This window comes from Manacus candei, unplaced genomic scaffold (assembly GCF_025592945.1).
Source record: "Manacus candei isolate 608988 ecotype Guabito, Panama unplaced genomic scaffold, ASM2559294v1 h1tg000076l, whole genome shotgun sequence".
Taxonomy (NCBI): domain Eukaryota; kingdom Metazoa; phylum Chordata; class Aves; order Passeriformes; family Pipridae; genus Manacus; species Manacus candei.
The window spans coordinates 4,671,417-4,697,741 of NW_026138124.1; the positions used below are offsets into that span (position 1 = coordinate 4,671,417).

At 45.6% G+C, this 26,325-nt stretch overlaps 1 protein-coding gene across 10 annotated transcripts in view; it reads left to right on the top strand.

Moving 5' to 3' along the window:
* The window catches only part of COL26A1 (collagen type XXVI alpha 1 chain), a 180,310-nt gene that overhangs the window by 5,508 nt on the left and 148,477 nt on the right, over positions 1-26,325 (top strand). For 8 of the 10 annotated variants that reach the window (XR_007908087.1, XM_051809845.1, XM_051809843.1 and 5 more), the window contains exon 1: positions 6,932-6,981. Coding sequence is in view for 8 of the 10 variants with exons in the window: in XM_051809845.1 (XP_051665805.1) it covers positions 6,956-6,981 (26 nt within the window). In the remaining 2 variants the exon portion in view is untranslated. Of the gene's footprint in view, positions 1-5,107; positions 5,185-6,931; positions 6,982-8,886; positions 9,103-26,325 lie in introns of those variants that run through there. The other 2 variants (XM_051809850.1, XM_051809851.1) reach the window with 2 other exon arrangements.

Below are 26,325 nucleotides of genomic sequence, written 5' to 3' on the forward strand. Positions count from 1 at the left end.
CCTCCTCCCCAGACCTCAGGAGGTCAGGGCTGTAGCTGCAGTGTCCCAGGGAACATGGAACAAGCTGTGTTTGTTCCCAGAGATGCTCCAGAATTGCAGCACTGCTTTTTCCAAACTCCACTCACCTTCCCTGTACACTGTCCAGGCTCCCTCTCTGCCCAACCTACAGCCCAGCTCTGTAAATCTGTTGTCAGTCAGTTTAGGAAAGGCCCAGAACATGGAAAACGATTATCTAATTTTATTGAAACATCTGAAAAAAAAAAAAAGGCAACTATTACCCAGAGATCATGTCCAGAAAATCTGGGACAAATCTCCTGTACTCTGCTAGAGCACAGCCAGCTGAACACCTGTTTCCAATGCAGAACAGGGCATCACCCTGCACTTGGGGCACTGCACCGGGTTTCTCACAACAATCTGAGAGTTAAACACTCTGAATTGAGCCAAAAAATGTTTTCCTCTGAGCCACTTCTTTCCAGGCACACAGCAAGGCTGATAGTCTTGTCCTACCATTCCATCACATACCAAAAATCTCCTTAGTCTGGTCAAAAGCTTTTATTTCCTTTTTTTGGGCAACAATCAGTTTAAACATTTCATAGTATCTTGCAGACTTTATAATTTCCTTTCTGCCAAAGAACAATTTATATCTCTCTTTAGATTACATCTCATCTTGCTTCTTTTGTTTTTTTCTTCTCTTGTTTCATTATTGTTGCTATTTATACCATGTCATTTTTATTCCATTTCTATTATCCTCACAATAGCCATGATACATAACAGAGCACTGAACCCCATGTTACAAAGGGAGGCACTGAGAGATTTCCTGATGGCTCTGGTAGGTCAGGGAGTTCAACCAGATTCTTTCTGGGTGCAGACTGACAGCCCATGCATCCTTCTTGCCTGAGACCCTGTGGCACAGGGGCTGTGAGCCAGTGTAATCTCAGAGGATTATTTGGGGATTGGTTTTGCATCTGTAGAGAGATTGATCTCCCTCGGGCAGAAGAGAAAACAGAGAGAGATGAAGAGCATTTCTCGTGGTGAGAGAGAGATCTGTGTCCTGTGTGTGGAGCTGGGTGTTTGGAAAGCACAGTTTAGTAGCTCCAGTTTGGGTCATTCAGAAATGGAAGCGAGGCCTGGAAGAGGGGTGGATTTTGGAAATCCATTAGGTGTGGAATCCATTGCTGACAATGGAGTGCACTGTGAACACCTAAGCTAGCATTAGTGCACGTGTGCTTAGCCAAGAAATACTTGGAACCTGTTGCCTTGCAGTGACTTTAGCCTTTAATGCCTGCAATGATTCTTTCGTATTTAGCACCTTAGCTGCCTTTTTATTGCTTCCATGGAGGAATCTGTAAGGTTCAAGAGAGGAGATTAGGTAGAGAGCCAGCTAAAGAGCAAGGCAGGGCCACTGAACAGTGTTGGGGTTTGCTTACATGATTGCTCCCCTTAGAATGGAGAGAGCAAAATGTTCATAAATTAATAAATCTGGAGAATATTCTCTTTAAACAATCCCCAGAAACCCCAGCCTAGCACACAGCTGTAGAAAAAAGACCCCAACAACTGAACAGGATGTTGGGTTGCATTATGGTAAGAACAGGGTATATATCAAAAAGGTGTTATTGTTATTACCTAAACCACTGGTGAGTTCTTGTTGAGAGTGCTCTTTTCAGTACTGCTCACTCCACCTAAGGAGGACATGATTAAGGGATAAAGCAGAGAAAATGACAGTAACACTGTGCCTTTTAGCTCTGAGTTATAAAGTAAGACTGAAGAGCTTTGGTATTATCTTGTTTAAAAAGAGATCTTGCAGTGATTTTAAATGATTTTAAAATAATGAAGGAGATTAATCACATTGAAACAGACAAAGTCTGTGAAAACAAGGCGACTTAATTTGGCAAATAGGATCTTGGGAAAAGAATGAAGACAGAGAAGGGAGAGGCTCATAGGAATGCTCCAAGAAATATGTAATGTCAGCTGTCAGAGCAGCCCTGTGAGTGTGGATGTGCAGTGCTTTAGAGCAGAATGAGATGAGACAGAACTGTAAGGAAAAGGCAGGTGTGACAGTTGGGCTGTGGCTGTTGACCAGTGGCACACAGGGCCAGTGAAAGCCAGGCTGTGGGACACACCTGCAGCCTGTGGTGAGATCCAGCACGGGCAAGGCAAGGGGGGTGCAGGAAGGCACTGACTGGCAGGGAGTTTGCAGTGTGAAGACATGGCTGGCAGGTAAGGACACTGGGGAACAAGGAGGAGGAGAAAAGAGGGGGAAAGCAGGTGGCTGCTGCTAATCCACCTTAACTAAGGTGAAAATACTGGTGGTAATTACAGCTCTCAGCTGGGCAGGATCCTGCTGTGGAGGTGATGGTCCCTGTGCAATGGGACCAAGTGCAGTGATTTTCAGGGTGCAGCCCACAAATTTTTGAAGGACCAAGGCCCTGTGAAAGCCAGCTAAGAAAAGCAGACTCTTGTGGTTAGGCCTAATTGTCATGGCTCATGGAGAAAGTTCCTGGGAGATTTGGAAAAAAACCAATTAAAGCTGTAAAAATAAGGATGGAACATTCAGATTTGCTGTGTGGATGAAAGGGGACTCCAGACTCCTCACCTGCATCCCCCCCAGTTCTTCTCCTTGGTTCCACAGGGCAGGTGTGCAGGAGCTGGGATGAGGATGCTTATTTCCATAACTCCTTTCTTATCTGGTTTGTGTGCCTTTACCTGTGTATTCTGTCAGGAAGGGGGTGAGCCCAGTCCCTCTTATGTGGCTTGCACAATACAGAGAGGGAACTGAGATTCCTACTCACGTTGGATTCCTCAAGTCAGGCAACCTGGGTCCATGGGGAAATTGAGAAGTACGAGGATTCTGGGGCCAGAGTCCAAAATCTGAGACATTCTTTGGGCATGAAAGTTCTTGCATGTCTGAGATTCAGAGAGTCCGTGGCTCAGGACAGGTTTCCAAACCAGCTAAGCATTGGGATACCACTGAATGTGGATATCCTGCAGTCAGTGACTCCAATAAAAATTGCAGCCTGGTCTCTGGTAGCTGCTCCCACTGCACGTTACAAAGTGCTTCATTTTGTTATAGAAGCTCAAGGTTGTTTGTGGTCTGGAGGATTTATAAATTCAGTGTTTATGTCCTGTGCAGCATCAAGCAAGCAGGCAGCCCTCAGTGACTGAATAATGTTTAAAGAGCAGTTAATGAACAGGAACATGGTTCAAGGATACAGACCTGGAGACAGACCTCCCAATGTTTTCTTTAGTGACCTCAGCAATGGAAGAGGGAGTTTATTAAATCTCTAGATGAGGCAAAGCTGGAACCGAATGCAAGAGTACTGGAAGGCAGGATTAAAATTTCAAGTGATCTTGACAAATTGGTGATATAATCTGAATAAAATAAGATGAAACTCATTAAGGACAACTGCAGGGCACTGTGCTTTGGCAGGAATAACTTTAACTAGCAAGTACAGGATGAGGGAATGTCAGGCCAGCAGTTCTGCAGAAAAGGTAGAGGATCCCAAACTAAACATGGATTAACAATGATGTACAGATGTCAAAAAGGCAGATCCTCAGCAGGGCAGTGATATTCCACAGAAGTAGAGGTCATGGATACCATAAGAAAGATATAGACCAGCTGGCAAGTCCAGAGGAGAATACCCAAACAGCTCTACCTAACTATCTAACACGTGACCTGAAGGGAAAATCTGAAGGAGTTGCCATTGTTTTGCTTCTAGAAGGAAAGGAGAGGTGTTAAAACATTTTTAAAAGTACACTGAGGAATTAAAAGTCTCTTAAAAGAGAGGAGGAATAGTTTTCTGTATCCATAATGAGAAAAGTAAGCCATTAGGAGCTTAAATTGCAATAAACCAGACTGAGATGGGATGTTAAGAAAAACTACCAGGACAGAGCACAAAATATTGAAGTATGTTTTCAGATGACCACGGGGAGTTTCTGCCTTGAGGTTTTTCAGAACAAGGCAGAAAAATGTGTGCCAACAATAATCTGTGTATAATAGATCCTGCCTTCTAGCAGGGAGAAGGAAGAGGGGTTAGGTAACTCTTCCAGTCCTTCCTGGCTACTTCTGAACGTGTTTCTCCTCTGGCAGCTTTGAGTGCAACAGTCTTGGTGCTATTTCTGCCTTGGCTTTATCCCACCTGAGTGCACCCCTGCTTTATTGCATTCTTGGTGATCTGATGGATCAAGGGTGTGCCCACAAACTCCCTGTGCTTGTGCAGATCAGTGCCTGACATCAAAGGTGGCATAAATCATTTTTCCCAGGGCACAATCATGCTCAGAGTATGTGTAATTCCACCGGACACAGTCATTGTCTTGCTGATCTCTTGAGTCATCACATTTTTCATCTGCTGAATTATGCTTCAATCTGAGTTATTTTATCCCCTGTATTGCTTTATAATACCCACACAAGTGCTTCACTCAGACAACATTCTCATCTATGGTCAATGAATTTTGCCAAAGTCATGACTTCTGGATCATTTCTTGTGCTTCACACAATAACACCATCTACCAGGTTTACTGTAGGCTGAACTGCTGGTGTAAGTGTGACTTTTTCCAATTCTATTCCATTTTGAGTTCAGCTGTGATTGATTTATTCCAGGTCAAATTCAAGAAATGTCCACACACTATTCTCTCCAGCTTAAAAGGAAAACCACTGCAGTCTCCTAAAATTTTTAGTTTGCCTCAGGTTTGGTTTGACTTCTCAGTAACAGACATGTTACAATAACCTTAGTAATCTTATAATTTAATTTATAGTAGAGGTCTTGAACTCTTACTGTTACTAACCTCTTATCCATCTCCTTCAATTTTCCAAGGTTTCTTGAGTGCTTTGTATATCACAAGGAAATAATCTAGGCATTTTGAGAAGCTAGAAGGGGTTTATCTAAATGATTTTTGGGTTTAGAAGATCTTATCAATTACTTTACTCTAACTTCAAAAGGACACTTCATAATTCTAAAGCTCCACAAGGTTTTATCAGCTAGAACAAAGCTGGTTTTCCTTTAGTTTCTTCTCAGTATCTGCATGAAAGGTGCACTCACTAAATCCAAGGGGTAGGCCTTTCAGAGTTTGTTTGCCGTGATTCTGATAACATTCTGAATCTTTTTTTCAGCTAACTGCTGACTTTTGTCCCACTGTAAGTGGTGCTGAAGAGTTGAGATGGCATTACAGCTCTGGAGATGCTCACAGGTACAACAGTGCTTTTCTACCTTTTTGAGCCACCTTTCAAACTGAAAACATCATCGAAACCAAACCCCTCTTTCTCTGTATCATTCCTTTTTTTCCCTTTCCACTGAACATAAATCAGACTAAACTTTGAATATTCCTTTTACTGTCTGTATTCCCCCTACTTCATTTCTTAGCTGGCTTGCATGTGGGGTGTGTATGTTTAAAGAAATTATAGATATTTTCACAGAACAGTTTCTAATGTCTTATGTCTCAGGTTTGCCTGATGGACTAGGAAGCTGAAAAACACTGCAGACCATGTGAAACTCTAAGTGCCCACACAATCCACATCCAGTGGATTATTCTTTGACATGACAGTGTAAGGCTGTCACTTGCATGGAAGGACAGCCCTCCAAGGGCTGCTTTTTCATGACAGTAAAGTGTATAGGGTTGGTAAATTAAAAACCTGCCCCTTACCTCTTTACTTTTCTTCCCCTCGTGCTTCCCTGCATCGTGGCTTTCCAGTACCCACCCTGCCTCCTCCATCGTGAACTGAGTGGGTGAAACACATCCAGATAATTTATTTAGCCCTGATTGCCTGGGCAAATCTTTAATTAACATGCTTATGCTCAGGCATAGAAAGTGTAGCTGTATATTTTGAAATATATTACGTCTGGTTTGTAAGAATAGGACTGTTCGGATTTCAAGGGTTCTCTTCTCAAAACCAGTCCCTCTGATAAATTGAATGGATTATGTTTTTGTTGGCTGTCTTTGTTACCTCCATCACTGTGTTTCCAATTTATCAACATAGTTTTGAGAAATTGTTAGAATATGTTGCACTCGTAAGCACCGTGGGGAGAAAAAATATTCATTTATTACTGCTATTGTGTTTGATTATATTACACATATCCAAAGGACTAAAATGAAATGTCATCTTAAATTCTCCCCTTACAGTAGACAATATCACCCTTTCTCCTCCCTTTCCAAAAACAGCTTGGAAGTCAATTCTTCATTTTCATTTCAAATCAGCCATACAGAGTAGAAGCAAGTGTGCATTAGGGACAGGGCAGAAGGAATGGGAGTCTGGAGATCTGAGCTCTGTTTCTGGCTCTGCCTTTAGCTCTTTCCAGTCTCAAGCAAAGTCATTTGACCTCTGGTCTCCAGTCTCTCAGTTCATGAAATAGGAAGACCATTAGCTTCCTACAGATGTCTCTAATAATTTGCCAGAATCATGTCTTGTCTAATCACCTGTGTTTAATATCTCCCAGGGTCTTGCAAAATCAGTGAAGGCTGAAGCAGCAAATTTTGCATGCAGCCAAAAATGAAATGTTCTTGGGGAGTTAAGACTTAAAGACTATGAAGAGCTTCTGAAGGGGGTAACCCAAGCCAGGAGAATGGGTCAGAAAACCACTGGTGCTGTTCAGTGTCATTAAATATTGATAAATGATCTATCCCAGCTTGTCAGGAGAGGGGAACTTTGTGTGTTTGGGACAAAAGGCTGATCCCAGCCCTCAGCACTCAGCCTGGAGCTGCAACAAACTGCTGGTGGTTGGATGTCCAGCTGAACCCACTTGGGCTGAGCACACACAGCTGAGGACGAGTACCCAGATTAAAGGGGAGGGGAGCCTTCAAAAACTGCTTTGTGGGTGCTCCAGTTCCTGACTGCTTCCTCAAAAGACAAGTGAATTTGGTGTGGTTTGTAGCCCAACTGAGAGGGGAGACCAGAGAGTAGGTGTTTTCTTTTATTACCCTGTCAGGCTGAGTAGAGGGTTTCTCAGGACTGACTTGGAGCAGAATGGCTGAGAGGCTGAGCATCCTAGGGTGAGTTGCTGGGAGCTTTGTGTTTTCTTGTGGGGGGAAAGGCAGGGAAAATGTTCCCCTTGCTGAGGGTGAGAGGAGACTAAAGGGAAGGGTGCTCAGGGCTGGGGACAGAGGGGCCTGTTATATCCTGGCTTCAGGCACTGTGGGCCTTTTGTAAATAAATAGTGCCTGTTTCTGAGTGGGCTTGGTGATCCAGTGCTCCTGCACCAGGCTTTTAGGGCTCTCTTTGAGCTCAGAGTGCTGGTCCATTGCCCGTTCCAGCTCTGGGTCTGGCACACCCGGGGGCAGCTGTTGGGCACCCCCAGGGAGGCCGTGCTGAGCTGCCCTGCAGATTGTACCTCTGCCTCCCTGGGGGATTTGCTGCAGTGATTAATGACAGCGGCTGTTGAAAAACCTGGTGCCTCATTTGCAGTCTAAACTTGTCTGGTTACAGGCTCCAGCCAGGGGCCATTTGTCTCTGTGTGCAGGCTCTGGAGGTGGGCACTGTGGGGGAAGGGGTAGGTGTTCACCTGTGAGTGGAGAACAAATGCCAGATACAAGATGGTGGAGTTTCCCAGTATCTTGTGGGTAACATTTTTCAGCTGTGGCATCTTATAGGAATTGTGTTGCTCTTGAGGAGAAGAAGTCTCTGCCCTTGCTGAGCCCCACAGAGAGGCCCTGGGCCCCTGGCATGAAAGCAAAAGATGTGTTTCAGTGGTACATCAGGGCTGTCTTTGGATGGTCACACAGTGAAGGTGCTGAGGCAGTGTTGAGAGCTTGCAGGATCTGAGGGGAAAAAACTTAGACAGTTGTGTCACCTCAAAAATTAAGTCCCTCCTTGTGGAGTTCGGCTCAGATGAGTCACTTGCCCATTCAGGAGCTGCAGCAGCCCAGGTTCCTCTTGACCTGGGAGGGAATGCTGAAAGGCCAGCAAATGGGGTCTGTGACACTGCAGCCAAATGGGAGATGTACAATGGTTTTAAACACAGACTCTGCTGCAGTACAGAGAGGGAGCTGTGCTGCTGCCTTCCTTCTTAGGGTAGTGCCTTTGTGAAACACCCACATCCTTCCTGCAAAAATGTTCCTCCTGTCTGGGGTTGACTGTGCAGTTCTCCAAGCTCAGGGCCATGCTGGATGATAGGCAGAGGTGGTCTGTGGGAAGTGGTGGCAAAGAGAGTGTTTGTGAATCACAGAATCACGCAGGTTGGAAAAGACCTCGAGGCCACTGAGTGCAACAGCCAACCTCACACTGTCACATTCACGGCTGAGCCGTGTCCCCATGTGATGAAGAATGTGCAGGATGCACATACTGAAGCAGAGATCACATTCTCGCTGGTTACCTTGCGAGTGAAGCGCCTTAAAAATTATTTATGTCCTCCTTTATCTGTGTAATTTCTGCAGTATGAATATGGCAGCAGGCACAGGCTTTTGGGCAGTGGATTGCCCTCGACCTGGCTCTCGGCTGGGGGTGGGTACTCGTGCCAGCTCTGCCCCGGGGGCCCGCGCAGCCCCGGGCGTTCCGTGCCCAGCGGGGCCGCGGCTCAGCCTCCCCCGGCCCGGGCTCGGGGTGCCCGCCTGCCCGCACCTCTGGAGCCCCTTCGCAGCGGGGTCTGCCGCGAGGCCTGGCAAGGGTTAACGCCGAAGCCCCACGCCCCCTTTGACGGAGTCGGACCAACCTCGCCAAATTTGAAAAGGCATCCGGGGCTGAGTGAGCGCCCTGGGCGCATCGAGCCGCGCTGGCCCCGGACCCCCTGCGCGGGCAGCAGCCGCCGGGGCTCGGCTTGCCGAGGGACCGCGCTTCCCTTCGGGAGCCGGAGCGGCCAGCCCCGTGTCCCGGGCACCGCAGCCCCGTGGTCCCCGCTCCCGGGGGCATCTCCGTGCCGTGGGATCCCGCCGTGACCCCGGCCGGGGAGCGCTGTGCGGCCCCGCGCCCGCCGCGCCGTCTAAGAGGAGAAGGGGGAGGCGGTGGGAAAAGCCCGTCCTCGCAAAAATGCAGCTCGCCCTTTTCTTGTCCTGGTGCTGCTGCCTGCACGGGTGCGCGCTGGGCACGGGCTTCCTCTACCAATTCCCAGCATCAACCCTGCAGCACAACTACCCAGAGCAGAGCTCAGGCTCGCCGGGCAGCGGCTTCGCCAGTCGCCGGTGAGTAAGACCGGGAACGCCTCCCGGGAGAGGCGGCTCCGGGGGACGCACGGGCAGCGGTCCCCGCGGAGGGCACAGGGGTGAGCCGGGCTGGGCTGGGCTGCCCGCATCCTAACTGGGATGCGGGAGGCTCCCTACCTGCCTGAGCACTGTCCCTCTCAGGGACAGGGGGCGGCTGGGAAAACGAGATGCTGAGCTTTGGGAAATGACACCCGCAAACTCTCTCCTCTTACCGCCCTCAACCCGTCGGGGACGGGAAGGGGCTTTGCTGGGTCTGCAGGGCAGCGTGTTCCCTGTGCACGGCGCAGCCAGAGCCGGAAAACCTCCCGAGCCTGGACACGGGGGATGCCGGCAGAGGGAACTGTTATAGCCCTCGGCTGCGAGGAGAAACTTGTTCAGCTCAACAAAGGAAAGCCCTTAATTACAGATCTCTGTTCAAGAGCTGCAGCTTCCAAGTAGCTGTTTAAAACCAAACCTCCCACTCTTCTCCTCTCCTTCCTACCCCAACCCAATTTCTTATAAACTTAATGTAAATCAGTTTTGATTTACTGTATCTTGCTGCTCCAGTAGAGCAAACAATTTAGGCTTCTCCCCCTCCCCTCTGTTTTCTCTGGGTACTTCTCTAGAGGTGAAACAGCTGTTCAGATGAATGAGCTGCACTGTATAAAGCAAGAGAGTGGCTTAACCTGATTCCAGTTGTTCTTGAATTTCACTTTTTTCTTTTTTTTTCCCCTGCCTTTCCCTTAAATGGGGACTTGGGATTTAATATTCAGGGCTCGTCCATCCTGTCTCTACCTCTTTTCCTCCTCCTCTTGCTAATAGCTAGTCCGTGTGAGTTGTGCTGCTGTGGAGGAGGGCTTCTGTTTTAGCACCGCTTATTTGGGCAGGGAATTGGGATGCGGATTTCCATCGGGTGTCAGAGGCACAGAGCGGGCACCAGTCCTGTGCCTCGCACGGCTCTCGCATCTGGTGCGGGTTTCGCCCCGGGTGGGGGTGGGTCTGTCCGCGGGGCTGTCAGAGAGGCCTCAGGCTGTAGGGGGTGTGATGTTAAACTACAGTAACTGTCAAAGGGTTTGAAACGGCAGAAAATTATAGGAGAGTAATGGGATAAACCTATCCCAGCTGGATCTGTTCCAAGGTACCCCCTTCCCAAAGCATGAGCTGCAATGAGAACCACATGTCATTTGTCTTACATATCTATTAGCCTGCAGATCTTTGTTCTGAGCTACCACGCTTACAGCAGTGTGGGCTGTGTCTCTGCTCACCAAAGACCTTCCCCAGTTCACACTCACACAGTTTTCCCATGCCTCAGTGGTTTGGGCAACTGATGCTTTGTCAGGGGAACGTGCCCCTCTCCAACTCTATAAAGTGTTGTATAAAACCACATAAAGCTGATTTAAACAATGATGTTGGGAAAGCTGGTAGATTTTATTTATTTATTTACTTAGTTCAATGGAACTCTGCCATGAGAGAATCTCCTATTCTAGTTTAAAGCAGAGGGGAAAGTAAAAAAATTGCAGGGAGGGAAAAATCACTGGTGGGTGTCATGAAAAGAAAATTCAAGTGCTCAGTCAAATATCACACGTTGAAGCAATCTTTGTATGTTTTAATTTCCCCCTGAGCGGTGGAGTTTTGTTGTTGGCAAATGTCTTAACAGCTTCACTTTCTGATGGGAAAATCTGTGTGGGAAAACTTTCCCCAGCCACAATGTTGGACCTGTGGGGGGAACCTCCTGCCGGGTGCAGCTTCAGGTTGGGAGAGCTGGAGTTTTCTGGATTTAATATGGTCCTCAACGGGAATGAGGCTTTTTGCTCTGAGTCTGACACTGATCTATGTGGGTGTGAAGGTTTTGTTTTTTTTCAAGGACTGAATCAGACTGTTGTTAACACTGTTCAGTGTCCTTTTGCCATTAACATGGGATCTTGGTAGCACCTCAGTTATGTGAGGCAACAGCAGCTCTGTCACAGCAGAGTTTTCTGGCCTCTGCCCGGGAGAGGCTGTGGAAGAGATGAGATGGTGGGAAGGTGATTCCTGTTCATGACACTACATGGCCATTCTCACTTTTCTTCTTCAATCTTCCCAGTGAGTACTTTGTCCAGTGACTTCTGGCACTTCTGAGTCAAAAACAAGCAGGGCCAGAGCATTGGAAGTTACTGCTGCAGCTCCAGGTTTTGGTATGTGTCAGCACATACTGATGGGATGCTCTGCAGCTGACATGTTTCCTTGATACACACCATGTTCCTGCAGTTGTCTTTTCCTGCCCTTAATCAAGAGGTGAAGACATGATTGAGCTGTTTGGGAATCTGCTATCAATATTTTGAAAATTCACTTGTTGTAAGAATTATATTTCTCCAAGGGAGGAAGTTTCTGGGATCCTTTGTGCTGATATAGCCCTTGATAGGAAGGTTGCAGTCTGACTCAGAGATGGGCTCCTGAGGCTCCAAGGACTACTGAACATGTTTTTGTGTCAGAAAACTAAGGCCTTGGGCAGTCTAAGAAGCTTGGGGTGGTGGTAAAAGGAAAATTAGAGGAGGAAGTATAATTATTCACACCCTTCAAAATGAAACTATGGAGTACTATTACCATGCTGGAAGTAGCTTGGTTCTCAAAGAATGGCTGTATCTGTGTTAGTTGTCTCTGGAATTGGTGTTCTCTCACTCTGTTTTCCTGTACTTTCTAATCAGTCATGCCTCAGGCCCCTGTGAGCTCAAGTGTGGGAGTTAAACACTTCTTACACTAGAAGGGCTTCGACTGGAAACCTCTTTGGATGTGAGGTGGAGGTAGCTGAAAGAAAACTCCCAAACATGAACCCAAAAGAAATGTAGGATAATGATTCTTTGTTAGAGTGAGCATTACAGTAGCATCACAGAAGTTATCTGGGTTGGATGCAAAGTCCAGCTGTGATAGGCCTTCAAAACACACCTCACCCTAAAAATTTCTTCCTGTGAGTGAACATTAGAACCACGATGTTACAGACAACAGGACAGTACATGGCATCCTTATCCAGATTATCCTGGTAACTACACATCAGTACTTCTTCTGGTCACAGTAATTCCCAGTGCTTGCTACAGCAGTGATGTTTCTTGGGGATGGATATGGAAAGTAATGTCAGTCCACTGGAATCTGTAAGTGCAGCTTTTCATTGCTGGAGACAGAGGTCAGGTGACCTTCATCCATTTCTTGTTGTGCATCAGAGCCAGGAGAGGAAGACCTGGCTTCCAGATCCTCCTTTACCAATGGTTTACTGCATGTCAGAGGGCAAATTGCTCTGGAACAGTAAAACATGCTCTGTGTGCTGCTTTGATGTGAGGAAGATATTTAAACAGACAACACCTTTTCTGTACTACATCTTGTCTTGCTTCCCCCCGAGAAACCTGAAGTGTTGATGCTTTCAGATGTTTAGCTGATGCTTGAAATATGTTGTTAATTATTCCTTGAGGCCACCAGTTCCTTAATAGGTCACTTGAATGTCTGGCTCTGGAGATCAAGGTGTCTTGGTGGACCTGTTGTAGGTAGATGTCTTCTTTTCAGAATAACCACCTGTGTTGTGCCTGTGCTGGGCTGGAATTGCTCCTCCCCAGCACACCTGCACTGTAGTGTAACAACCTCCAACCTCTTAGGGGAGATTTTAGCACTTTTAAGTAATTGTGGGTCTCTTTATGTGATAGAAGCTTGTTCTTCATAATAAAAGGTGATCTGTACATCAGTATCCCAATTTATGCAGTCTGACAGAACATGTATCTGGAGTTTTCCTGTTGGATTTCTGTTAATTCTCTCTTTACCAGAGAAAGATGACTTGAACCTTATTTCGGCCCCAAATTCTGAACCTCTTGTGACTCTTAAGTGGGTGTGGAATATAAAACTCTACATATTGGCCAAATGTGGTTCTCCCTTTTTACTGACAGGATCTTGCTCTCTGAGTCATTCCCTCCATCACCTAATAGTCTGCTCCTTGCCTGGGGTCTCTGGTTTGCTGTGGGCTCTGAGGATGTCAAGTAAACAAACCAGGATTTGTATCACACTGAGTCCTCTGCTCTAATTCCACTTTGAAGTGCCTGACCCAGGTAACCAAGGGGTCAGAAGGTCTTGAGCTCATCACCAAACCATGGAACTATCTGGTGTTTGTCTCCTGGACTTTGCAGCCATATGATCTTCATCTGACTCGTGGGGCTCAGTGCTGTAACTTCACAATGCCATTAGCAGTGGAAGCAATGACAGTGTAAGGGCCTGGTGACACTGGAATGGCTTTGAAATACCAGACGTGACTGGAGTCACTGCAGTAAATTATTCCTTTAGGAAATCTACCATCCTGTCTTTCCAGCTGCTTGTGTGAATCATTTCCTCTCAGGTAGGTTTCATTTACCAGCTCTAGGAAGAAAAAGGGAGCAGAGAGGCAAAACAATGGGTGGCAGTGAACTTGTGCTCCCCTTGGGTACATTAACAACTGTGTCTCTTTCAATAACTCCTATTTGTTAATTTTCTCAAAGCTGAGCTTGGCAGTGTCCTAAAATCCTGACTGAAACAGGCAGGTTAGAAACTTCACAGGTTTTCTTTGGGGTGTGATTCTGTGACACTTGAATCATAGAATAGTTACTCACATCTTTGTTTTATTGGATTGTCTTGATAAAAGGGGAAAAAATGAAGACTGACTTTCAGATGATGATGGCCTGAAAGCATAGAGTGCTTTAGGGCTGCTGCAGTGGGATAGTGGACCAGCCACTCGTGCTTTTTGCTGCATTAGACCTCTAGCATGTCTGGAAAGGTTACTGGTTTGTACAGCACAGATGCCTCTCCTGTAGGGTAATATCAAAATTCATCTGACCATGTTTCTGCAATATGCACAAAGCTCTCAACTCACTTTTAATTAGGCAGATCTAGACAGTGCTTAAACTTACTTCCACTCAGGCATAATGTTTGTTTTGAGGCTTTGAGCACACAGCTAGGCTGTGCCAACTTAGATATCACAAAGATTCTGTTGAGGAGCATGGCTGCAAAAGTAAAAAAAGGCTAATGCTGCTGATTGGGTTCCTGTCCTACATTTCTGAGGTTTTTATATAGTTGGATAATACTAAAGCTCCTGCTTAGTTTAACTGTGCACAGTGTTGTACTGATCTGAGTTAGTCCTTAATGCTGCAGAAGCAAACAAGAGTGGGAACTGTGATATTGTTCCTTATTGGGTTTGTTCCTTTCTTGGAAGAAATGATTTGTTGTGAAATTTATTGCATGGAATAACATGGTTTAGATGCTTTGACAAGTTTGGATGAAGTTGAATGGTTTTGATAAGTTTAATGTTTTCCTCCTCTTGGAATTGAACAGACGCGGAAGTGAAGAGTGTGCTTGGGTGAAAGTGTTGTCTGTAATGTCTACCTAGGCTTGACTGCTTGAATCTTTTTGGGAGGACTAACAAATAGGAAGCTGTTTCAGACTCCTTTTCAGCTTCCAAAGCTTGGAAATCATAGTTCTGGCACAGAAAAAACCTCTCCTATCTGTCTAGAAATGGCTTTCCCCCAGAGGACCACACAATGGATGCTACTGAGACAAAAGCTGAAGGCAACTTCATAATGTTTCATGTTTGGAACAGACCAGTCTCTTCTTCCATATCAATATGGTTTATCTGGAAAACAGAATCTACCACTTAAAAACATAGTAGTTGATTTTGAAAGCTCTTTGGAACTGAGAAGAGAAGGTATCTGTGAGATTCTCTTATTGCAGGACTCTACCCCTGTGGTTTGGGTGTCTCCTGTCTGTCCTCCAAGAGCTGAGTAAGGCTGTCCTTATCCAGCCACCTTCCTTTGTGCTGAGCAAACAAACCATCTGTCAAAACTTTAAAGCTAACATGAGGTACCACTACATAAGAATGCCCAGTTCACGTCCAATCTTGACATCAGGTTATGTAGTCAAATGTCTTTTTAATCAATTCCACTTTTTCTGCCTCCAGGAACTGGGTGGAAGGGATGTTCTTTGCAGTGTTTGCGCTGGATACAGGCATGTGTTTGCTCAGAGCATCTCAGAAATGCCACTGCAGTGAAATCATGAGGCAGGGGAGTATTCCCTGGATGTGGTTGTGTAACCAAGTTGTACTGAGTCTGTAGAGTTAAGAACAGGTTCAGTTTTGTTTCTTCTGGGTGTCCCCCACTTTTTTTTCTGTATGTATGTGTGTGCTCTGAAGAGGAGTTGTGTTTGTCTCTCCAGATGGACAAGACTCTTGCTTCCTGCTTTCCACTTCTCAATGGAATAAAAAGACCAAGACTGTGGGAAGGAGTGCCTCATAAGGGCTGTGTAGGCCAAGGTGTTCCATGAAAGGTACCTGTTTCATGTGAGAACAGTTTTGGGGGTGGACACTGAGGAAGGAGGCACAGCAACTGCAGTTGCAGGGCTGAGTACTAAGGTTCCTGGTCTTCTGTTCTGTATGAGAAATGGGAATAGGATGCTCCTTACCCTGTGCATGTTGGAGCTGTTTAGGACTAAGAAAAGGCAGCAGCATAGGTGCTAAATGAGCTAAATACTCCTTTTGCCCTGTTGTGATGACCCTGTGAGATGGGATTGCTCAGTTAAGGCACTGCACAAAAACTTCCCCTCTTGTCCATGGCTCGTTTTGTTCCCGGGGTCAATCAACATCTGCTTTTTCCCCACAGGACTTTACTTATTTAGTTGTTCAAAAGTGTGGTGCTGGGAGTTCTCAGCTTGGTTGGGAATGCTCCTTCTCCTTGGGGAAGGGCTGGGGGCAGATGGGCTGGCGGGATGACATAACGTCTCCGTGCCGGGGCTCCCATTGGCCCGGTGCGGCCGTGCCTGGTGGGGTGTGGTAGCCCCGAACGGAAGGGCAGACATTTCTTTTTTGCTGTGTGCTGCTCAGCCCTTATTAAACTCAGATGTTTCTAACCCCTTCCTCCAGGCTCTCATTATTGCTGTAAACACAGCAGAGCACAGGGAGCTTTTTCAAATCCTCATTTGAGGCAGCAATGGGTGACAGCTCTCCCGACGCGAATTTAACGCTCCAACCCGAGGACATTCTGCCTGTGTTTTCCCTAAAGAAGAAAACTTTTCTTCTCATTTGATGCCACTTCTCTTGCTCCTGCCTTGGCTTTCTTGGCTTCCTCGATTCCATCTTGTGCTTCCACAGAACCTGTCTGGTTTCTGCCACCCTACTCAATGTGGGCTGTCTGGCTGCTTTGTCTCATTGCTGTATCTTGTGCAAACTTGGAGTTGTTTGCATTTTCAGTGGCAGTCAAAGTGATGCCAGCTAAAATAAGGTTTCTGTTGCTGTGCTAGGATAACTAAAAAAGGCTCTCCTGGAAGAAAACACCTAGATCTGCCTGTCAGCAGGTCTGTATCTCAGCTGTACCTCTTCCAGATTTACTGTGTGGCTCTGACAGAAAATGATATTTCAGCTTTTTGTGGAGGGAGAAAGAGAGGAGAGACTGCCATGGTAACAGGGCCTTAGATGCTTCCTACCTATGAACCACATCTCACCCACTGTGAGCTACTGTACCCCTTCAGGGGAACTTAGGAATCCTTGGTATCTCTGAATATAGGCTGTTAACTTTGAGGTATATTCAGGCTATTTTTAATCTTATTGCATTCAGTTCTCCAAGGACTATATTCATTGCAAAGCTACTTAGGAGTCTCAAATATCCATTTAATATCATTCTTTTTCTGAGCTGAGAAATTCTTGGCCCAGTGAGGTATCAGGGCTGCTTTGTCAGAGCATTGACTTGGTAAAAACTGTGTTCCTGCAAGATCTCTGAAGGTTTCTGTCAGAACATCTGTAGGGCTTGTTCTCACGACATTCTTGTATCACTCTAGTCTTGTGTCCCTCATAAATTGAACTGAAGAGCTCTTGATGGTTCAGAACCAGGATATGTCAGGTGTTGGGAAGATCATTGCCATTATGATGCAGTATTTAGTCACTAGAAATACAAGTGATTTCCTTTTGGAAATCCAAGCTATCCTAAGACATTGGAAGATGTCTTAGGATCTGGTCCCTGCCATCTCTGACTTGGTTTAAATTGCCCTTCAAGAGCTTCTGGTGCATGGGAGACACAGAGAGCTGTTCTCATTTGGGTCTCTACATCCCCAAGAAAACACTGATTTAATTAGTGACCATTGCAGCTTTGAGGTGAACTTTTTATACTGCTTTTAATAAACTTTAAAACTAAAATGGCAGAGCTCCTGAGAACTGAGCTGTCAGCTTGTGTCTGGCACTGGCACTGGCAGTACAGGACAGAGAAAATCTGATATGCTTAAGCTCCAGTATTTCAACATGGCAAACCCTGCTAACCTAAACACTGAGGGGGGAGCTGCATTCTTTGCTATGCCTAATCTCTGTATTTTGTTAAACATGCATTCCTGCCAGAACTTTATTGGACAGAACAATAGTGACCAGCTGGGCAAGTGACCCTGGCTTTTCTGGTCGGCAGAGGAATTCGGCATCTGAGGAGTTCAGATTCTCATGTGCAGCTTAAAGTGATCTGGATTTAGTTGCTTTTAATTATTAGCTGGCTGATTCATAAGGCTTTGTTTTCCACACTCTTTCCCAAGAAAAAGGCTATTTCCTTAAATGCTCAATGTACATTCTGTAGAGCAGCACAAAGTCTGGGAACTGAGACTTGCAAGTTCTCTCTCTCTCTTTTCTTTCCCCTAAATAAAATGGGAATAGTAATATTTCCCTTCATGTAAGGGAAGGCTCTGGGGAGTATTTCATGAGGGTGTGGTTATATCTTGGAGGGAAAACTGCAAAATCCAAAGTACTGTATATGAATATATGCAGAAGTTTATAATAAATCTATGAATGATAATACTTGGCACTTGTATAAACTTCCACTTACAGAACAGAGGTCGTTGTGCTCCCTGTTTACTGCACCTCTCTGAGCCTGGAAAGTCTTTGGGAGTTAGTCTTTGCAGACAAGGATTTAGTTTGAAGGGGAAGCTGAGAGGTGAGAGAGGGAGCTGAGCAGGGCAGGCTGGATTGCCCAGCAGCAGAGGGCTGGGGGATGGCACAGGCTGGGGTGTTTTCCTGTCCCCAGTGCCAGTGAAGGTTTTTGGGAGCCTGAATGTGGGACATACCTTTAAAACCAGCATGGACTGACAGGCTCAGGGCAAAACTGACTGTGGCCAAGTGCTCCAACGCTGGTGCTGTTTGGTCACACCAAAGGCAGGTCTGGGCTGGGATGCTGCTGCAAGCTTTGTGTTCCCATCTGAGGTACAGCAGAGAGCAAAAAGGCAAATTGGCTCTGTAGGATGTTCCAGTGCTTGGCTTAATGCTGCTGTAAATCAGCGTAACCTGCAGCAAAAGCTCCAGTCTCCCTGCAGTGTATTTCAGGATACAGCACTGAGCCAAAGGGCTTAAACTATCACACAGTAAAATGCTGTCTCTTAGGCAGCTGTTACTGGAAGTCACTAATGTATATCACAAATGATACGAAAATTTTGGATTACAAAGCGGTAGGAATTCTTAGGCTGTCGGCCTGTGGATAAGCTCTGAATGAGTGTGCATTGCAAGCAGAAATAATAGGATCTCGTTTTGCCAAGCACCAGAGAAATACTTGAGGCCTGATAGTGTAATTAAAAGTCTGCTCAAACCCTTGCAAGACCTCTGCAACCAAACCAGTTGGAAGTTTACTGCAAGGACTGCAGCAATTTTCTTGGGTAACGTCCTTTGAAACAATCGAGCTCTCTAATTACGGCTGTCAGGCCTTGCTGAGTGGTTGTTGGTGTCTGAACTAGAAGGTTTTCAAAGTAACTTCTGCAAATGACTGTAGAACTTTGCTGACAGTAAAGTTTGAGCTCCCAGGTACCATTTGGAGAAGTTACTGGATAACCTTTGGGAAGGTTGGGGTGAAGCTGTGTCTCTGCACTGGCTGGGAAGAGCAGGGAGAAAAGTGGGAATGTGGAATTACAAGAATATCACAACTTGTCTCTTGAGTTGAATGCAATTAGAGACTGGACTGGATTATATTGGGCAACACCTTGTGTCTGGGTTATGGATTGGGGTCTGAACATCCCTGGGGAGTTGAGACTCACTTTGTACGGCACCTCTGTGAGCTCTGTGTTTGGGGGTGGTTTTTTATTGGGGTTTTTTGTTTGTTTATTTTGTTTGGTTTTTTTAATCAACCAGAAAACCCCACCTAAGACCAACACCAAACCCCACACAAGCATTTGACCAGAATTGGGCACCTCCCATGGACTTTTGGCTGAAATGTTGCCAGTAATAGTTAAATAGGTAAACAGGGGCTGCTCCTGTGGTCAACCTGACAGCAACTGGAACCTGTTTGATAGCTGTTCTGTCACTGCATACTCTGAGGTTCAACCAAGCTTTTTGACTTGTGTATGAGAATGGTTTCAACAGACTCACACCAAGTTTTTTTGCTGTAAGAAGCACGTGACATGAGTGTGTCACAGCCATTTAATTTGACATTCAGCTCTGCTGTTTTCAGATGGACATCCCTGTAGACTTCCTTAGAAATGGCTCAAGTGAGCACTGTTTAGGTTGGACACCAGGAAAAGGTTTTCCTCAAAGGGTGGTTGGGCACTGAACAGGCTCCCCAGGGCAGTGGGCACAGCCCCAAGCCTGAGTTCAAGGAGCATTTGGACAATGCTCTCAGACACATGCTGGGATTGTTGGGATGTCCTGTGCAGGGCAAGGAGTTGGACTCTGATCCAGGCAAGTCCCTTCCAACTCAGAATATTCTATGATTCCGTGTTGCAATGGCAGTTCTGGTTTTGGTTGCAGGGTGGCTAAATTTGGCACCATCCTTTGCTGGGACACTGCATGTAAAAATTTCTTTAACCTGTGCTGAAGGGTGTACAGGAAAACTCTCATATATGTATGTATGAGGGGGGAAAAAACATGAGCAGCTTGGAGCTGTGGTGTGTGAAGGCTGTTTGTGTACATATTTAGTGCAATAATAAACACAGACTGTTACTGAGCAGCCCTGTGTCATTCACAGCTTTGTTGGTTTGCCTGCAGTAAGAAAAAAAAACAGTAAGCTGTTCTTCCCAAGCTATGAAAAAGGTACCAGAAATACAGAATAACTGTCACCCATCGATAAAATTCAGGTTATAACTGCTTGTTTTAGTCAAACTTTTATCTTCTGCACTAGTTGTGTCACTCTTCATCCTCTGATTGAAAAACTCTGGGTAAACAGAGGAGGAGAAAAAACCTTCATCTCTCTTTAATGGCTTTGCCTTGAATTTGCCCCAAGCTTTTGCAAGTAGTGTGTGTTTAAAATGGGATGTGGGTGTATGCAGTGTCAGCCACTCCTTTGCTCACACAGACTGAGACCCCTCTCACCAATAACTCCAGACATTCCCTTTCCCAGCAGAACAGTGAGGGATGGCTGTGAAGCCTTTGCTTTAGGAGTAGGGATCATTTGTGTGCATCAGTTTGCACCCTCACCAAACCTGTGGTTCAAGTGCTGTTGGGGAGTTTCCCCCTTTGCTGTGGAGGAGCAGTTTGGTTGCTCTGCCCTTTTGCATGGGCAGGTAACTTGAAACTTCGACAACCAAAAACCTCCACAAACCCCTGTCTAATGGAGTTTGCTGTCCAATTCCCCCCAGAACAGGGCAGGAATTTTTCTGACCACATGTCTGTATGTCAGACCTCCTGCTGTCCCCTCTCTTGCTCGGTGCTGCCTCCTCCCCATCCGGTTTCCCACGTGTGTACTGGGGAATGTTTCGAGGCAGTGTTATCATTCCAAAGGAATCTACTGTGCGTGCACAGGCTATGGAGGGTTGGGGTTTTTTTTCAGCTGTTATTACTTGGCCAAATCAAACCCATTTTCCACCTGGATACCGACATGTAGATCTCCTCCCTCAAGACCCTCTCCCTTCCAAAGAGAGGCTTCCAAAGCACCGAGGCACTAAAGCGGTTTCTTAGATTGCTCAAGAATTTTTTAATAACAGGGGAAGGTGTTGGTGTTTCTGTTCACAAGAGAAAGCCTTGCTTTTTTTAAGCTTTTTTTTTTTTTTTTATTATTTCTAATGAACAAACTGGATTGTAGCAAGGTTTAAAAGGAGAATACACATAATTGTTCTTGGCTAGAAATGAACTATGGAGATTGCTTCCAAAACCAAGGAAAGCTTAGGAAGTTGTTAAAAGCAGAAGAACCTTTTACATTGAAAATAGGTAGGTAGAGCACTTAAGTTTGTAGATGTCTCTTTACAGTCTGTCTGTAGACAGATATCGAAGTGCAAAGGGTTCTGTGTGATTAAAACAATCTGCTTAAAACTGAGTTTAAAACTTGATGAGGCAACACAGTGTTCACTAGCAAGGGTTTGGGTGATCCACAACAAATGCTGTGTAGTTATATTTTTTTATGGCATTGGATGGATGCAGCCAAGAGAGTGGAAGAGTGGGAATGTGGAGGAAGGTGAAAAGGGGGTTGCTGGTACAGCAGATTGTGCCTGTAACTACCCCATCCAAGCTGTGTTACAGTCACAGGGAGTTCTGAAGGAGGCTTCTACTTTGTGCAGAGGAAGCACTTTGAAAGGGCTCCTGCTTTGGCAACTGGGAGGTGTTTTAGGGCAATTCCCTTCATTGAAATGGGCACTGGGAATGACTGGCTTGAGGGGGAGCCAAGGAAGGAAAAGATGTGATCGAGTAACCATCCATGGATGTGGACATGTTTGTAAAGGCTGTTGCTAGTTTACTCCATTAAAGGTGGGTTTTGAGAGTTTTAGGCTGTGCAAGTCAGAATTTATTAACCTTGAAGCTATTGATGCATCCTCCTGCCTTAGCCCCCTGCTTCTGATCTCCCTCCCAATATACCCTTTACTGTTGTAAAGGGCAAACTCAGCTCTCTGATCACGCAACAGATCCCACTTCTGATGTTCCTACTTCCCTACACATGAAACTCCCATGGGTGTGACTGGAACAATAGGATTATTTTCCAAATTATTTTTTATTGTAGTAACGCCCAGGACAGCCTTGTGCCAGACATGGCAGACGTGGGATGAAAAGTTTTCAATTTAAATAGCAAATTAACACACAGGCTTTGGGGGTTGTTTTTCAGCCTGATTAACACTTTGAATGCCCAGGCAGAGGGGTTTTCCAAGGCTTTGTTGTCATTAGATTGGGTCTCACATGGCTCATCTTGGGATCTCTGAGCTGGGCAGGCGAAAGACATCTCATTTAATCCACTTTCCACAACACAGCCTGATGTTCAGAATGACCTTGGCACATCAGTAGAGCAGTTCCTAGAGAAAAGTGCTTGGCTCTTGAGGTACAGACATGTGGATGGGGTACAGCTGTCCTCAAAAGAATCTTCCTGGAGCACCAGCAGTATTCTTGTCTCAGGCTGATGGGTACCTGAACTTCAGTTGCCTCACTGAACACAAGTGGCTAATCTGACAAATTAAAAGGGGAAAAGAGAAATTGTTGATCTCGAAGCCAAATAAGAAGATGGATTTGTCTAGACTGGCTTATTGTTTCTAATCACCTCCTCCAGCACAGGAAACATTAGAGAGCTGTAGGGTTTTCTTGCACTTGAAGAAAGGCTGTTTCCTTGGCAGTTCCAGTGAGGTTGTCGTGTCTGGCTCTTGGGCAGTCACTGGAAACAGGCTGAGCCTGCACACACCTACTGCAGCTTCACTCCAGGAAGAGAGGTCCCTTTGGCTCCTGAAATCCTGTTCCCAGCAATGATGGGCAACCACAGGATAGGTAATTATTTTAGAAATGTCTGCTGTGTAGTGCCTTGTATACCAGAGCCCACAAACTCCTTTACCAGTTGCTGAACAAACTGGAGACCTGGACTGAATGAAATAATTGTGATGTGCCACGGGAAAAGAGAAGAAGGGAGAGCAGACATGTTGCTAGAGGAGTCCTGGGTTCAGTTTACCTGACACAGCTGTCTGTACAGGTCTTTCCAGTTGCATCCTAACACTTGTGAATCTGAAGCTGATGCTCTGATCTGGTTTGTGACACCTTTTGGGGCTCACTGCTCTGTTGAAAAACAAAAAAACCCCCACATCTGAATTCCCTTAAGGAGAAACCAATGTGTTGTCTGGGGGATCTTCAATATATATCTTTTTTTCTTTTTAGCTAGCAAAAGGATATACCTGTACTACTCTAGTGACAGCAGCATCCCCCCTGTCCAGCTCCAGAAGAACCCCAAACCTGCCTGTCCCAAGGGCACATTAACATCACGCAGCCAATAGGAAGCAATGACTCGATCGTGCCATCTTGTTTTTTCCTCTGATATGCTCAGCACTCTCCTTTTGACATTGCCTTTTGTTCTTGCTGTAGTTTGTGGTTTTTGGTGCCAGCATAATGCTAATGAAAAACACTGCTGCACTTAGGCCCAGTGTCCCTGTCATGCATGTGGCATTCATTGCTGCTGGGGCTTTGGCACCGGGGGCTGAATGTGAAGCACAGAGATGTTCTGTTGCCCATACAGAGCTCTATAAGCAAACAAATGAATTTGGGAGCAGCCCCTGTTCAGTCCTGGCAGACTGGTTGTCCATGCTGATCCAGGCTCTGGAGGGAAAAGGGTGTGATTTGAAGGAGATACTGAAAACAGCAGGAGCCTCATTTGTCCATTTTGAATTGTGCAAAGTGTTGTTTTGTTACTGGGTGATGTAGCAGGGGGAAATAAAGACAGACTGACTTTGTGGGTGGTGGAGGAGAGGCTGCACCACAACAGCAGTGCTAGTAAAGCACAGGATGCTGTTACAGGGTTTTGCTGACTCTTTATGCCAGTTTTCTTCATGCTTTTCTCTCTGCAAAGGTTTTGAGGTTGAGCAGGTGTGTGTCAGTGTCCTATCCTTCCACTTAAAATTCCCACTCCACCTCCAACTAATTCAAAGTTAAATTCTGAATGGATTTTTGTAAACTTAGAAGTACTGACTTTTATCAGTTAGTCTTGTACTTGTAATCAGGATCAGGATCCCTGTCCTCAGCTTAAGCTGTTCTAGATCAGATCCTCAGAGGAGGACACAGCCAAGTGCCAAATGTAGACTTTGAACACGGGGATCTGTTTCAGATTAAACAAATCCCAGCTCTCTACTTTCAGTCAAGGTCTTAAGGATTTTTTTTTTTTCTGTGATCCCACTCCTCCTTCCAAGGTCAGGCTTCTTAGGAATGAACAAATGAGTACTATGGATGTATTCACAGTGTGAAGGTGTTAGACCCACCTACAACCAGGTTATCCAGCTGTGCAAAAATGTTTAGACTCAGGTTCTTCTTTTGAAAGGCTTTCAAGGAGCTTTTATGTTGCAAAAATGACTTGGTTGTAATTGTGCATGATTTCCACACTGCATGGATATCAAATGCCAGATTCCATCAAGTCAGTCTAATTTAACAGAGACAGATTCCATGGATATTTTTGTGCATTTCCTCTTTCCTCCCTCTGTGAACAGTGGAAACTACTGTCTTCTCATTGATTGTGATAAGCTCAGGGAGGGAGCAGCAAAACATTTCAGTGCATAGAAAAATGTCTGTAAAAGCAAAGCACTTCAAAGGAGTGAACCCCCCTTTTATTTCTGAGCACTCAGTCATGGACTAACTTCTTTCGTTTCCATGATGAGGATAATTATGGTTCAGGTCAACCATATTTATTGTTTGATTCAGCTGGAACGTGTCACCAGCAAACTCAGAAGGTGGGTATAAATCAGAGGGACTTTATGCTGGAGAAATTTGCCTTCTGCCTTCTCACCCCTGTCCCCTTATGAACATATGAACAGGTATGTAGGCATAGAGGGCCATGATTAATTTATTATTAATAAGAATTAGAATTATTAAAATATAACATTAAGTTAAATATTAAATTATAATTATTAATTACCTGCCTGATCAACCTTTTCTGTGTTTGCTTCTGCCTCTTATATCCTGCATTTATATCAGGGATGAGGTCCAGGGTGGCTCTGCTGTACAAATGAATCCATGTGTGTCACAGGGGAGTGCTCTCATCTTCAGAGCCCCTCCTGCAGTAGCTGCAGCAGTTGGAAAATCCCTTTGAATGGGGTTGGGGATTGGAAGAGAAGGGGAATGGTTTCATGGCTGAAGAAGCTGAATGTTGCTCTGGGAGCTGCTTCCCTCCTTGTCTCTGAAGAAGAGTTGCTGTGCTCCATGGTATTTAGCTATTCTGCTTCCAGGTGTTTAAAAATTCCAGTAGGGAGAAGTTTTCCCTTAACCCCTGTAGCTTTGATGACTGCTGAAGGGTAAGGTAAAATCTTGTGCAGTTTCCCATGAATTGAAGAAAGCTCAGCCCTCAAGGAAATGCTGTCTGGAGGGTCAACCCTGCACACAACAAAGCAAGGAAAGCACAGTGAAATGTGCTTGGCTACAGAATTTGCTGAAGATTGAAGCAGTTGTGCAGACTAAACTGTGTTTTCCTCCTAAGGTAAAGATTCCTCTAGGACTAAACTCCCTCCAGCAGGCTCTGATAATCCACTTTGTGTGGGAAAACTTAAGGCTGTTATTGGCAACTGAGTATTTGAAGTGCACTGAGCACAGGACATATTGCCCCCCTGGGGAAGGGTTATGCTATTGGGAGGTTCCGAGATAAATTGTCCCATCTTACTTGGGGAGCCAGAACTTATTTTTATGGCCACTTTGTTCAGACTCTTACTGGGGGGGTGGAGTGGTGGTGTGTGCAGAGAGACTGGAGCTCCTTCCAATCTTTGTCTGACCAACACAGCGAACTGGGAGACCTGGAACTTGTCTTATTCTTGTTCGTGCCTTTGGCTCTCTGCTGCTTCAAATGGCTGCTGCTGTCTGGCTGCAGAAACACCAGCAGCCTTCCAGTTTTATTCATTTCCCAAAATGAATGGGCTGTTACAAAGATTTTTCTCCCTTTTTCACGGGAGTCAGGGTAACCTCTGGTAGTGACTGTGAAGTGCTCAGTGGGAGCAAGGCATGCGTAAAACATCAATATTGACAACGAGATTACTGTGGCTTGTCGTGTCTTCTGACTTGCAGACCTCTTAAAACTTGTACTGGAAGAGCAGAACTGAACCCTGCCATCATAAGCTCATGCACAGCCACCCCCTCGCCTCTGCCAGGTGGTCTTTGATGGATTCCTCAGCAATGGTCCATCAATCTACAGGCCTGAATCAATCCATCAGCTCTGAACATTCCAATATTGTGGAGACTGCTGGTTACAACTGAATTTTGTAGCTGGCTCTTTGCTGGACGACAAGCTGGATGACAGCCTTGATCCTGAAACCTAGTTACCTGGGGAGAGCAGGAATATGGCCAAGAACAGGAGAAACTTAAGCCCAGTT